At 40.3% G+C, this 14,881-nt stretch overlaps 1 protein-coding gene across 3 annotated transcripts in view; it reads left to right on the forward strand.

Moving 5' to 3' along the window:
- LOC122811344 (zinc metalloproteinase-disintegrin-like batroxstatin-2) overlaps positions 1-14,881 on the forward strand; it is a 576,382-nt gene that overhangs the window by 207,925 nt on the left and 353,576 nt on the right. For all 3 annotated transcript variants that reach the window (XM_044083123.1, XM_044083121.1, XM_044083122.1), the window contains exon 7: positions 2,230-2,292. In XM_044083123.1, coding sequence (XP_043939058.1) covers positions 2,230-2,292 — 63 coding nt within the window. The remainder of the gene's footprint in view (positions 1-2,229; positions 2,293-14,881) is intronic.

Genomic DNA, 14,881 nt, shown 5'->3' on the forward strand with positions numbered 1-14,881 from the left:
CTGGGCATAAATCCCTACATCACTCGATGGGTTGCCAACTGACTTACTGACAGAACCCACACTGTAAAAGTAGCCGACTCCAAATCCATCTCCAGACAGGTGACACTTGGAGTATCTCAGGGTTCAGTCCTGGGACCGCTATTGTTTGGCATCTACTTCTCTGATGTACAGGCCAACACTATAGGACTCTGGCTAACAAAGTTAGCAGATGACTGCAAACTGGGAGCCATTATTGAATCGCCAAATTATGTGGATATTCTACAAAACAGATGCTTGGTGCCAGAGCCATGGGCTGAAGCTTAATGCCAAGAAATGTATAGTTATCCCCTTTGGAAAAAACCACATACCCATGAATTACCACATAGGTGGCAGTACACTAAACACTGAAAGTATGATGAGAGACTTAGGGACACAGGTGGACAGTAGTCTCACCTTCGATAACCACATCACTACAACAGTCAGGAAATCCTTCTGTCACACCTCATCACTAAGGGCTTTTCATCCAGAAAAAAGGAGGTCATTGTCCCACTGTGCTCATCCCTTATTAGACCCATTATAGAGTACAAAGCCCCATTTGGCATGTACCTCACAAGACATCTGCAACAGCTGAAAAGGCCGCAGAAATACCTCACTAAAAGAATCACAGGCCTAAAGCAGATGCCTTATGCTGACCATGTAAAAAAACTTCAGCTATACTCTGTGGCATATCGTCTACTCAGAGGTGATCTCTGCTTAACATACAACACCATGTCAAACCCTGAGCTGTTGGACATGCTCCACTTAAAGAAATCCCAATCCCTCAGAGCCACATACTCCAGGGATCTAAACTTTGTCATCACAATGAACAAAACATACTTGAGGGATAGGTTCCTGACCCAGAGACTCCCCATACTCTGGAATAGACTGCCCATGCATGTCAAGCAGAGCGGCTCCTTGGCCCTCTTCAAAAGGAACCTTGATGATTGGATGGGAGATAGGAAATTCACCTCGGGGATCATGTCAGTCGCCCTGCTAGATAGGGGTCCAGGGAAATAAATATTGTGGGAAGAAATATCCAGGGAATTGTTATGGCTAGGCTTGTATAGGCCCTAGGGCCGATAGCCTAGTACCAACCTATGAACCTATGGAGGATTAAGAGGAAATTTTTATTGGTTGCAAAGTGTGTTCTCTGCTTCCTTTCTTGCCTCTTGAGGTATAGGCGAATAGCTATTACAGTTGGGACTTTTTGTATATAAAATTCAAATGTGTTGTTATTTTGCAAACAAGATATGGGTTATCTTCCCTAAGCATGATGGGATAGGGTATAGTCTCGAGCCAGTGGAAGCACTCGAGCTTTAGTATTAGGCTGAGTCGGAACTGATGCTCGGTTCCAAACCCAACCAGCAAGAATGAAGGGGAGATTATGGACAACAAACATGGAACATTATAGTGAGTACATAACTTTTAATTTTGTCACCATAATTTGGCTGACAAAGCAGACTGTCAACAGTTGTGTGAGATTGCTGCAGTAATATGGTTGGGGAATATCCCCTTTTCCTGAAATTCTGTGATTTCTAAGTTAGAATATATAAGCAGCAGGGTGTTCAGGGGGAGGTTGGCCCCTGAAAAAAAAAAGATTGTTTTAAAGACGTATATTCCAAGATTATTTCTCAGAGCATGTGAATTGTGCTATCAACATTTTTTTTTCAATTATTTTGGTCAAAGTTTTAGTGTTTCATTGTTTTAAAGTTGACCTATATATAAGTAAAGTGATGTAAGGTACGTGCACCCCTCCCCCCCCAACAAAAACACACACCATCACCACCCTGTTATTCTGTGTGTGTTTCTGGCAATGTATTTCAGATAAATTATGTTTTGCACAAGTAGATTTGAAGAAACAATTTTCATGGTATGATGTCTCACTCTTGTGATGCAAAGCATAATTTAGTATTCCAAGTTAAAGGCATTAACAAAACAGCAAAGCACATTCAAAGCTTGGTGTACATTCTGAGTCTCAGCAGTATACAATAACAAAAATATAATATTGTTAATAGAATGCACTAATATAAATGTAAACTCTTATTACTTAATTAATAAGTTTCAGTTTCTGGCTTACTCAGGTGAATATTTCTTTGTATACCCCAGTTTTATGTAGTATTATTCTCTCATGATAATTAATTAACTTCTGAGGCATACAGCTGTAGATATATATATTTTTAAACTATAAATGTCTGTTTTATTTTCTTCTAGAAAAAGGAGTTTCTCGCAGCAAAAAAATATATCGAGCTGTACTTAGTTGCAGACCGCACTGTGGTATGTAGAACTCAACATTTTACATTGCATATTCTTTTTTCTGTCTGTAAACAGTATGTGTTTAGAAAAGACGTTTTATTAAAAGTTAAAACAATATGAATTTAATAGGCAAACCGTATTCTGCAATGGAATACTCTTTGCTTATAGTATGTAAAACTGAGAATCAGTAGAATAATGTCCAGATTTGGATTAAAAGGGAAAAAAATGACCCTGGGTGGTAAATGCACCCTTTGTTTAGTAATAATCTGCTCAAACATTTAAGTGGGGTAGTTTATAGTTTTCACAGAAATTAGACTTTGCTGAAGTGGGGCTTATTGGATAATCTAATTACTTTTTGGTCTATAAGGACCTTTTAGTTTATTAAAAATTGAGCATTACAACACATGAACATAATATCAGAAAATAAGTGATATTACCATGTCCCATTGTTCTGACATTGTGACTGGTACCTAATCTGTTTAGACATTTTACAAAGAGCAGTGTGCTACGAGATTTCTTTTTATCAGAATATAGCTTTTCGTCAGTCAACTATATTGGAATTTCAAAGTATTCCTTCCAGTTTAGCTTCATATAACATGTAATGTTATGTTGTCCTACCTCGCCCTCATTCTTACTGGATGGGTTCCGAGATGATCCTTGGCTCCTACTCAGCTGAATACACTAGCTCAAAGTCTCTAACTTGGCTCGTGGCAGAATAGCTATCCCATTATGCAGTGGTAGAATTCCCCAGATCATGTTTGCCATTTTACGAGTTCGGGTGCTCTCTCCTTGGCCGTGGCTAAGTTCTTTAAAAACTTGTATTTTTTTCCCTTTATTTAGCTTTAATATTGCTTATTAGTTTAACTGCGTGCTGTAGTTATGAGTGCTGTTTAATCTTGCTATTGTCTGGTTGTTTGTAGGCCGTCGTTAGTCGCAAGGCCTTTTTCTATTTTCCCGTTATTTTTGTAGTGATGTAGTTAGTGGTTACAAGTAGTATAAGTTAGTTAGTCTGTATTTCCTTTCTGTGTATATTAGCTTGTTTTAGTTAGAGAGCTAATTTCCTGTTCTGTGTCTCTCTTGCTCACAGTAGGTCCGTTTAAGTTAGAGGGCCTAGTGCCCATTTAATTTAGAGGGCAGAGCTTTTCACCTTGTTCTTGTCATATTAGATGTGTTATTATAGTGTTATTACAGTGTCTAAAACTTTAAATATTTTTGCACGTGTTAGTTGTTTTATAGAGGTGTGTTTTAGGCTTTTCCTTTTGCTGTACTACTGCTGTTTTCTTCTTAAAATGTCAAGGGAAACTCGAGAGAAGGAACCCAAGCCTTCGGGGTTTAAGAAGCGTCAGAAATGTTCTGAGAAGATGTCCATCACTGATGGGCATAACATTTGTGTTTATTGTTTGGGGGCCATTCACCTCTAAGAAACTTGCATGTTTTCTCATTCATTCAGCTCCCATATCTTGCAGGAAAGAAATAACAAACCGATACTCAAAGGGCTCCTGAAACCTTCTTTTGATGAGGCTCTACAGAGCACTTCTTCTTCTAGTAGGTCCACTTCCTCTAAGAATAACAAGACTACAAAACAACCATCTCCTGCTTCTTTGGCTCATTCAAAGCCTCCTCAAAAATTGGCTAAGACTTCTGATGTATCTATCTCCTCGGCTCACCAGCCCCCAGAACTGAGAGAGATCATAGACTTGGACAAATCTAGTCCTTTGGCTCCAAGGCCTTCGTAGCTGAAAGAGACTATATTTCAGAGCCAGTCCACTGATCTGTTACTGGTCTCCCCTACCTTGAGATCTCCCATTTTGGAGAGATCTTGCTCACCAACCCTCTCCTCCATGTCCTTTAGGAGCTTATCGGATGATGACATGCAGAGGGTGGTGCACAGACTTTTGAAGTCACCGGAGATGGCTAAATTGTTTTCAGCTCTGACCCAGTCGGTCCTGGAGCCAGCCAAGACTATTACATCCACAACGATTCCTCCTGCAAGCCAAGCTGGATCTTCAAAGCCAGAATGCCAGGTACTGCTTGCTGTAGATTCTTTGGTTCTGAGACCTTCTGGAGATTTCAGAACTGGTCCCTGCTCCGACACTCTCTGTGCCATCCGGGGTGTCAAGGGGCTGATGTTCTCCAGTCAGCTCTGGGAGGGACACTGGGACCCAAGTTTCTTCAGTTCCGAGTTTATCTCTCGGAGCTTCGGCTCAAAGCTGAGCTCAGCTCCTACATCAGCCACAGAGCTGATCTCTGTGGAGCCTGGTATTCCCTCTGTTTCCTCAGAACTGGAGGTGTCCTTGGAGCCAGGGGGATCTGCCTTCTAGCTGATGAGGAGTGTACTGTCCCCACCTACAGCTCTACACAAGGATAGTGGTATTCTTTCCCCCAAAGCACCAGTGTCTGTCTCATCACCACCCCATCCACAGGACAGCAGAGATTCAGAGAAAGAAAACATGCAAGAGGAAGCATATAGACTCCCCTGACAAGTCCATCACCTCTGACACTGATCTCAAGGAGTCAGAAGGGTTCCCACGGTCATCTTCTGAAGATATCTCCTTTGCAGATATCCTAGAGATCCTGAAACAGAGAGGCGGCTGGAAATCCATCAACCCTTCTGATGAGGAGTCTGTGTTGGATCTCAACCTTCAGCCTCTTGGGTGTCTCCACCTTTTGATGAGCTATTGGAGTTGGTTAGTCAAAAGGTGTGGGAGTCACCAGACAATATGGAACCAGTCCCTTGGAGGCGAAATAAGTTCTTGTCAGTACCTTTAGAAAAAGAATTTCTCATGAAAGGTATTCCTGTAGATGCTATGGTGGTGGCAGCAGCTACCAAGAAGGAACTTTCTGAAACATCCTCATCTGTCCATCCACCGAACAAGGACTCCCAGATGATGGACAGATATGGGAAGTTTGTTTTTTCATCCACAACTTTTACCCTCAGATCACTGAACTATCTTTCGGACTTTATGAGGCTACAAAGAGATCTTCTGAAGGAGTTAGGAGATACTCTCCAAGGTTCATTGGCTGCCGGGGTGTCAGAAAAGGTCACTTCTCAGCTATCTACCTTAAATTCCATTGTCAACTCCTCCATGAGACTAATATCCTATGCAGCAGATGGAGTGAGCAGGGCAGCGGTTTCAGGAGTTTCCCTGAGGAGCCACTCCTGGATGCGCTTGTGTAACTTTATGGAGCCTTTCAAGTCTACCTTTATCAATGCCTCTTTTGATGGTTCCTCACTTTTTGGACCTAAAGTCAAGGACACACTCACCAGATGTGAGCAGGAAGGGAAAACTCTCTCTGTCGTTGGAGTATGTTTTTCTGTACATTCAAGACCTTACCCTAAAGGTCAGAAGAGTAGGAAAATGTGGTTTAAAAGATCCCATGGAGTTTTTCAAGATGCATGAGGTAAACCCTTCCCCAGGGGCAGAGGGGGAGGCAATAATGGTAGACGTCCTAGAGGCAGAGGTGGTCTGCAAAACCAGGGTGACCATGATTCCTTTCGTGGCCAGCCCTACCAGCACTCCTGAAAGGAGGCCCTTCTGCTCTACTCTGGAGGCAGTCGGGGAGGGGGGCATGTATCTTTGTACCCAGAAACCTGGAGAGATATCACAAGACAATGAACAAAGCAAACAGCTTTAAATAGGAGTCAAACAGATCACATGGTTGCAGCCAGTCAATCATGTGACAAAATATCTTAAAGAAACAAATAAAAACATTGAGTGCAATATTCAGAGTATGTAACAAATAAAATATAAAATATAAAATACATATAACAGCAAATGTGTATATATATATATATATATATATATATATATATATATATATATATATATATATATATGTGCAAGTATATGCTTAACAACATAACTTAGTCTGTTGTAGTTTGACTAAAACTGGTTTCAAGGTTACAGCAGTGTTCAAACCAGGAGATTGATCAGCAGCCAATCTCAAAATCCATTCATACTCTTTAATCTCACCACCCCTAGGAGATACATGTACCATGTCTATCACCCTAAATCTAAACTTATGATTAGCACCATTGATACTAATGTGTTTATATAATGCATTCTTATCATTATTACTTCTAATTTCAGATTTATGTTCAATAATGCGTTCTTTTAATCTTCTCATGGTTTTCCCCACATAGAAAGAAGAACATAGTGTACATGTAGCTAAATAAACCACATTTACACTAACACAAGTAACTGTTAAGTTAAATTTATAAACTCTTCCGGTGATAGGGTGAGTAAAAACATCACTACCATTGCCTAGAATGTCCACACAACATTTACAGTTCATACAACCAAAAGTACCATGCCTAAGCATAATATGGGGGTTACAACCACCCCTAAAATCTTTATAGCACAGTTTATTCTTCAAAGTTCTCATATTCTTACAAGAGAAATAACCCCCATATTATTATTATTATTATTTTGTCACATGATTGACTGGCTGCAACCATGTGATCTGTTTGACTCCTAGTTAAAGCTGTTTGCTTTGTTCATTGTTTTGTATTAGTATTGAAGAAGGGTATCAACCCGAAAGCTTTGCTATCTTTATAAAGTTATTTTCTCTCGACGTTGGTGTGTTTTTATCAAGTTTTATACCAGTTTTACAGCAGGTCTTCTGTCTCTTGAGATATCACAAGAGACAAGTGGGTACAAAGTATAATATCCAGAGGCTATTCCATTCCCTTTTGCCATCCTGCCCACAGATCAGAACAATCACAGATGTTCCACCCAGTCAAAGGGAACAAGCAACTGTAGAAATTCAAAAGTTGCTAGACAAAAGAGTCATCCAAGAAGTCCCTGCAGACCAAATAGGATTTGGAACTTACTCAAAATTCATTTTAGTGCCAAAAAGAACAGGGGACTGATGACCCATTTTGGATCTCAGCAAACTAAACGAATCCATGAAGAAGTCCAAATTCCGAATGGTGACACTGCTGTCAATTCTTCCCTTTTTAAGGAAAGACAATTAGATGTGCTCAATAGACCTCCAAGATGCATGCTACCACATAAAAATGGACAGAGCATCAAGGAGTCACTTATGCTTCCAATTGGGAGCCAGTCATTACCAGTTTTGAGCTCTGCCCTTTAGTCTCACTACAGCCCCCAGGGTGTCCACCAAATGCATGGCAATAGTCACAGCTCACTTGAGACGTCTGGGATTCCAAGTGTTTCCATACCTAGATGAATAGCTCCTAACTGCCACCACCAAGCATCTACTTCAGTAGGTGAGGGACACCACTCTTCAAATTTGTTCCCAGTTAGGGATTACAGTCAATTTACAAAAAATTGCCTTGTTGCCCTGTCAACATATTACATTCATAGTTGCAGATCTCAACACCGTCTCTATGATGGCACGACTACCTCCAGACAGGGTTTCTTTCCTCAGGCAACAAATAGCCAACCTTTTACCCAGAAATAAAGTGAAGGCAAAGATGATTTTGAAAGTCCTAGGAACTATGGCTTCAATGATCACCTTAGTTCCCCTAGCCAGAATGCATATGAGAATTCTTCAATGGCTGCTATTTGCTCAGTGGTCATTACAAGAACTTCCATGTCTCACCAAGTCAGAATCACAGACACATGCAAGAGAGATCGCCTATGGTGGCTTCGGTCCAACCATGTGACCATCGGAAGACCCTTTGTGCCACAACTACCTGTAGCTACAGTGACCACGGACACCTCCCAGGTAGGGTGAGGGGGCATTATCTGGGAAGGACTGTCCAAGGCACATGGCAAGAACATGAGGCCCATCTGCACATCAGTGTTCTAGAGATGAGAGCAGTGCTTCTAGCATTACAGGCACTCCAGGACTCTCTTCCACTAAGAATGATTGTAATCCAGTCAGACAACATGTTGGTAGTCTGGTACATAAACAAAGAAGGAGGAACCAGATCATACCCCCTTTGTCAAAAGGCACTGAGAGTATGACAATGGGCAATTTCTTCCCAACGTTTTCTAGTAGCAATGCATATTCCTGAGAAATCCAACCTGATAGCGGACAAGCTCAGCAGGAGGATTTTAATGCCTCACGAGTGGTCTCTGAACCAAAACATAGCGGAGGTGATCTTCCGAAAATGGGGCTAGTCTTGCTGCGATCTTTTTGTCACTCTCATGAATACCAAATGCAGCAGCTACTTTGCCCTAATCCCCCTTCTGGGTGAAACACCGAGAGATGCACTTGTTCACGATTGGCCCAAGGGACTTCTGTATGCATTTCCCCCCTTTCCCCTCATGCCCAAAGTCATCCAGAAAGCAAAATTCTTGGGAAGCAGGCTGATTCTCAATGCCCCATACCAGCCTCATCAGATTTGGCTCCCCTTTCTCTGGACTCACCTACAGAAGAAGCCGTGGGTTCTGGACCCACTTCCAGACCTTCTGACTCATATGTCCGGAACTCTTCATCTTGCTCTCCAAACCCTCAATTTGACAGCATGGCTGCTCCACTTCCAAACTTAGTCAGGCTTCAAGACTTCACACCAGCAGTAAAACACATTTTGCTTCCTCAGGGATCACTTCTGTGGCTCTGCTTGTCAGGGGCACAGGAAAATAATTTTCTTGGGTGGCAAAAGCCAGGGTACGGTTTGGCTAGGCTTATATAGGCCCTAGGGCCAAGAGCCTAGTACCTACCTATAAATCTATGAACCTATGGTGTCTTCTCACAAGGCTTCGACCAGAAAGTTATATGCTAGTAAAAGGAAGAGGTTCTCCTACTGGGCACAAGAGAAAAATATTGATCCCTTCTCTGCCTCAGTCAATTCAATTTTGGAATTTCTTGCAGAACTTTTTCAGCAAGGTTCTGCAGCAGCTACAATTAGAGTCCAACTAGCTGCAATATCTAATTTCCACATTGGTGAATATACTCCTAACCTGATGTCATACAAATTGTGTAAAGCATTTTTAAAAAGCACTTGTTTATTGAGACCTCCCATAAAATAACCTCTTTCTCCATGGGATTTGAATTTTGACCTGACTCACCTAACATTACAGTACCTATCCCACTGCCAAACAATCTATTAATAGGCCCCCTGGTTCACTTCTGGCTCTTCACTTAAATATTAGAAGCATAAATAACAAAGTTCACAACCTGCATGCCCTCATAGCAGTACATACACCTGACATAAAAGGTCTCGCAGAAACTTGGCTAAAACCAGCAACCATCCGTGGATGACGAGATACTTCAACCTGGGTTCAATATACTTAGAATAGACTGGACTACTAGGAAGGGAGGAGGGGTAGCTATACTTTATAAAAATACATTATATGTCACTAAAGACTTTGTATAACCACCCCTATTTAATAATGCAGAAGTTCTTATTACCAAATTACAAATTAATAACAACAAAAGCATAAACATAGTTTGTATCTACATTCCCCCAGGCAATAATACAAACACCCTAGAAGATATACTCCACTGGTTATACAATACCTATCATCAAGAATCTATCATTCTTGGGGACTTCAATATAGATTGGACAACTTGCTCCACAGTAACCCCAACTACCCACATAAATCTATATGGGTTCACACAAATAATAAACTCTCCCACGAGAATTAGTAAACCCTACAACAAAGAAAGTATCCTTGACTGGATACTTATCAATAGTCACCCCCATATGTACAAATCTGGGACACTCCCTGATGACATAAATGATCACTCTCCAACCTTCATTATTAAGCACAAAGCAGACAACCCTCACCAGCCCACTTACAAAACAACTAGAAACAATAAGAACTTCAACCTTACCAACTTCCAAAATGAACTTAAATTATGCAACTGGGCAATCCTAAAATAAATGCCACTTTAGGATGCCGTTTTATACAGTCTTCAACAAAAACATCAAAACAAACCTCAAAATGTCTGGGCGGTTCTCAACAGACTTCTTCATCCAGGTCAAACCACTACCCCACCTCCATCTAATACTACCCAATAACACCCAGAAGACATTGCTAACACCTTAAATAGTTTTTTCAGTGACACCATACAGACCCTTGCCAGTCAGTTAATTCCCATTTGGTCTAACTCCCTTACAGCTTTACCTTCTATTCCCCTCTCCTTTAGCTTCCAAGCAGTACTTACCTCACTTGTCAGATCCCTTACTAACAAATTAAAACCCACCACTCTAGCCGCAGACCACCTTCCTGCAGAATAGCTACAAAAAGCCGCAGATGCCATAGCATACCCAGTCTCCATATTGATCAATAGAACCCTTATAGAAAACTCCACCCCCTCCATCTGGAAAACATCTCATGTTATAGCACTCCATAAAGGGAGCAGCTCCACTGAACTATCTAATTACAGGCCATTTGCCATTCTCTCCCCTCTGGCCAAAATAATGGAGAAGTGCACCCATAAACAACTTTTGCACTATCTCATCCAGAACAATCTATTGGCAAACTGTCAGCATGGATTTAGGCCATTTCACAGTACCACCTTGGCTCTCCTTTCTTTCTCTAACACCATAAACCTCAACAGAAATAACAATAAATTATCCTCAGCCCTCTTTCTCGACCTGTTCAAGGCATTTGATATGGTTAACCACCAACTACTCATCCATACTCTGAAAACCATATCACTGGATAACCAAGCAATTCAATGGTTCAGTTCCTATCTCAGTGGTAGGCGTCAAACTGTCCTGTGGCAGAACAAACTATCTACTCAGCTACCTGTCACATTAGGAGTTCCCCAGGGATCTATTTTTAGGTCACCTCTTATTCTCTATCTTTATTAATGACCTCTGTACCATCATCCCAGACGTGACATGTATCCAATACGCTGATGACTCTACTCTGGTCTGCTCAGCCTTTTCCCCATCAGACTTGGTGACCTTAATCCAGAAAACATTCAGTTCAGTAGAAAATTGGCTCTCTAACCGTCACTTGATTCTGAACCTTAACAAAACTAAGCTACTACTCTTCTCCCCAACTTACAGATCCACCCAACTCTCCTTTTCTATAAAATCCAACAATGGCACCATTATTTCCCCCTATGCTCATACCAAACTCCTAGGCATAGTTGTAGATATCCAGCTCAAATTTGATATGCAGGTCAATCAAACTATTAAAACCATTAATAAAAAATTAGACTCTCTATACAGAAGTAAACATTTCATAACCCCATTAGCAAGGACTCCCATTGCCCATACTCACCTACTCTCAACCCTTCTAAATGCCTCTCCTATTCTAACCCACTTGAATAAATCTGATCTGAGCAAACTTTCAAGTTGTTATAACCACATTGCTAGATTTGCTACTGGCTCTGCATTTCACACTCATCACTGCCTAAACCTTATTCAACTAGGGTGGCTAGAATTCCCCAATTTACTTCATTATAATCAGCTCACAGTCACCCACACAGTCCTCAATCAACTTGACAAAACTCTTGGACTAAAATACCTTATTAATTCTTACAGTAATCCCAGGACACTATGATCATCCAACAAACTCCTTGTTCAAACACTCAATTGAATAACTCAGCTGGAGACTCATTCTTTTCTAACTATGTTGGCAGAATCTGGAAATCACTTCCTGCCGACCTAACCTTAGAACCCTCACCAACCAAATTCAAAAAAAGCCTTAAAGGGTATCTTACCACCCACTGGTTATGTCCTTGCTCCAACCCAGATTGGCACCTCTGCTACCCAGTTCTACAACCTGACACTACCCATTATCTCTCTATATTCCCTCAAGACTCTCTATCCCTCTAGTCCTTCACCCTTGACCCTACCCTTACTTACCCCTCTACTTAATCCACCCTCTACTACTTGCATTGCCTCTTTAACTACCACTCTTTAGTACAACTCACTTCTTCTTTCCAATGGTACACTTAACAGTACTGTATACAATACTGAATTACCCTATATGTCATATTATCCAGGATAGACTGCAGCATTTTTTCCTTCCTTAGTCTGTGTATCTACCAGAGACTGTAAACGAAGCCTTACTGTGCAATTGCACCTTATTAATGTACAGGGTTGTTGGCTGTATATTATTAACTACTATAGCTCGTAAGCCAAGCGTTACATCTTAATTGTAATTTTATTGTCTGTATTGATGGAGCTTTTCTCCCTGGGCTTCCGCTAAAAATGGACATATATCCAGTCGGACTTTCACAGTCAACAAATGTAAAATAAAATAAAAATACATAAATTACCTAGTTTCGAGCCCTCATCATCTTGTGATCTCAAAATCCTTTCTTGGAAAACTATTCTTCTGGTAGCTATTACATCTGCAAGAAGAGTCTAAGAGTTGCAAGCTCTATCAATCACTCCACCATACTTGATTTTCCACAGAGCTAGAGTATCTCTACGTACTAATCCATCCTTTGTGCCAAAAGTTTGTTCCCAGACCAATCTAAATCAATCTATTGTGCTCCCAGTGTTTTTTCCCAATCATAGCAACAAGGCAGAGTACAAATTTCACCAACTGGATGTGCGTAGACAGCTTAGATTTTATCTACATAGAACTAAAGATTTCAGAAAAACAGATCAGTTGTTCATTTTCTTTTCTGAAGCAAAAAAGGGCATGCCAGTTTCAAAAATTAGGCTTTCAAATTGGCTCTCAAATTGCGTTACTTTTATATACTCCTCAAATAACAAGAATTTACCATTCAAAGTTAGAGGCCACTCAACCAGAGCATTAGCAACATCTTCTGCTTACCTGGCCAGATTGTCAATGGACAGTATTTGTGCTGCTGCTACATGGGCAACTCCCCATATGTTTATTATAGGTTCATAGGTTCATAGGTTCATAGGTTGGTACTAGGCTATCAGCCCTAAGTCCGAGCCGAGGATCAGCTCCGAACCCATCCAGAGAATGAAGAATGAATGGCAAGATGGACAACAAACATGGAACGTTATGGTAAGTACATAACTTCTTTTTTTCCATAACCTTAAGATGTTGCTTAATATCACAAACACAGTACAGACAGTTCATTCAGTCAGCATTTCTTTTAAACTGTATCATGTACACAAGTGCATCATATAAATGTTAATCACTAGATGAACAAGCTAAACTTATCAAGAAAAGATGATCCCTAGCACAAACTTTTGAAATGCTTCGTGCTTTATAATTCCTTATTTGATGTTTTCAAATTTCTATTTACTCCATCTTTGAACTTTTTTGCTTTTGTTTGTCATGCATGGGATGTTTCATTGTGTGTGTGTGTGTGTGTGTGTGTGTGTGTGTGTGTGTGTGTGTGTGTGTGTGTGTGTGTGTGTGTGTGTGTGTGTCAGAGCAGAAATGCTATCCCAAATGGGACCTATAGGAAAGTAAGAGACTATAAAGGAGCACATTCTAGAAAGTCTATTGTTTTCTTGTTATCACTAATTGTACTTAGAGTATGGCATCTGTTGTTTTTGTTGATTTTCAATACATTTTTATTATTATTGTAGGCTGCTTGTGTAAGTTTATTTGATTTTTAAGTAAAATTTGTTTCTTTCTTTTACTTGAATACACACATACACACATATAAACAGCCTTATAAAATTAAAAATTATAAATCGTAAATAAACAGATGTAATGTGATTAGATTATTTCTTAGTATGGATCATACTGCTGTCTCAAATTCATATAGTACATTTGTCTGCAGTCACCATTGTTCTGTTTTTCATTTGCTTAATCGTCTGTTCTTATTGTTCCAATCATTAAATAAGGTTAATTACGAAGCCGACTAACGAGCTCATTACAGCCCACTAGACTACTCATCACACATGAATAAAACAAGCAAATAGTACATTAGGAAACTGTTACATCACTCATGCTTTGGGAAAAAGAAACTGTGTATGATCACTGAAAAGATGCCTGTCTACTCCCATTCATAAGTGTGTCAGGGAAGTCTGACGTTAAGTATGTGTCCCTTTATTTAATAATTTTAACAATCAGAATTTATTCAAAATTGTGTATAAATCTGTACAGAAATGTGGCTAAAGCCAAAACCTCCCAACATGGGAGCAACTAAAATAAGTGTGTCAGCTGGTGAAGAGGATTAAGGCTGTAAACTGCAAAACAGCTAGTCACTTAACCAGACAATGCTCTAGGGCAGTTAAGAATTCGGGCTAAGCTCATTAATGGCCTCCTGAGGTGTATGCACAGTAACTACCTATGAACCTGTGAGCATGAGGCAGTGAATTAAAGCATTGCTATCGCATTTCCACAATAAGACTCCATTTTTAAAAAAAACAGGATGGAAATACTATAAAAGTTGGCTTGTCTCAGTTAATCTGAGATTTACTGCATGACTCCAATATTATTAAAGAAATATAAAGTCATTGTGAATATGACTGTTGATAAAAGTCAGAATTTCCAAAGCTTTATGGATTATAAACTGGGGTTGGGAGTTGCAAAATGAATTCTGATTCATTTATAGGTTCATAGGTTGGTTCTAGGCTATTGGCCCTAGGGCCTATACAAGCCTAGCCATAACAATTCCCTGGATATTTCTTCCCACAATATTTACTTCCCTGGACCCCTGTCTAGCAGGGTGACTGACGTGATCCCCAAGGTGAATTCCCTATCTCCCATCCAATCGTCAAGGTTCCTTTTGAAGAGGGCCAAAGAGGCGCTCTGCTTGACATGTATGGGCAGTAAATTCCTGAGTTTGGGGA

This window comes from Protopterus annectens, chromosome 9.part0, assembly GCF_019279795.1.
Source record: "Protopterus annectens isolate FY-2018-M chromosome 9.part0, PAN1.0, whole genome shotgun sequence".
NCBI lineage: Eukaryota > Metazoa > Chordata > Ceratodontiformes > Protopteridae > Protopterus > Protopterus annectens.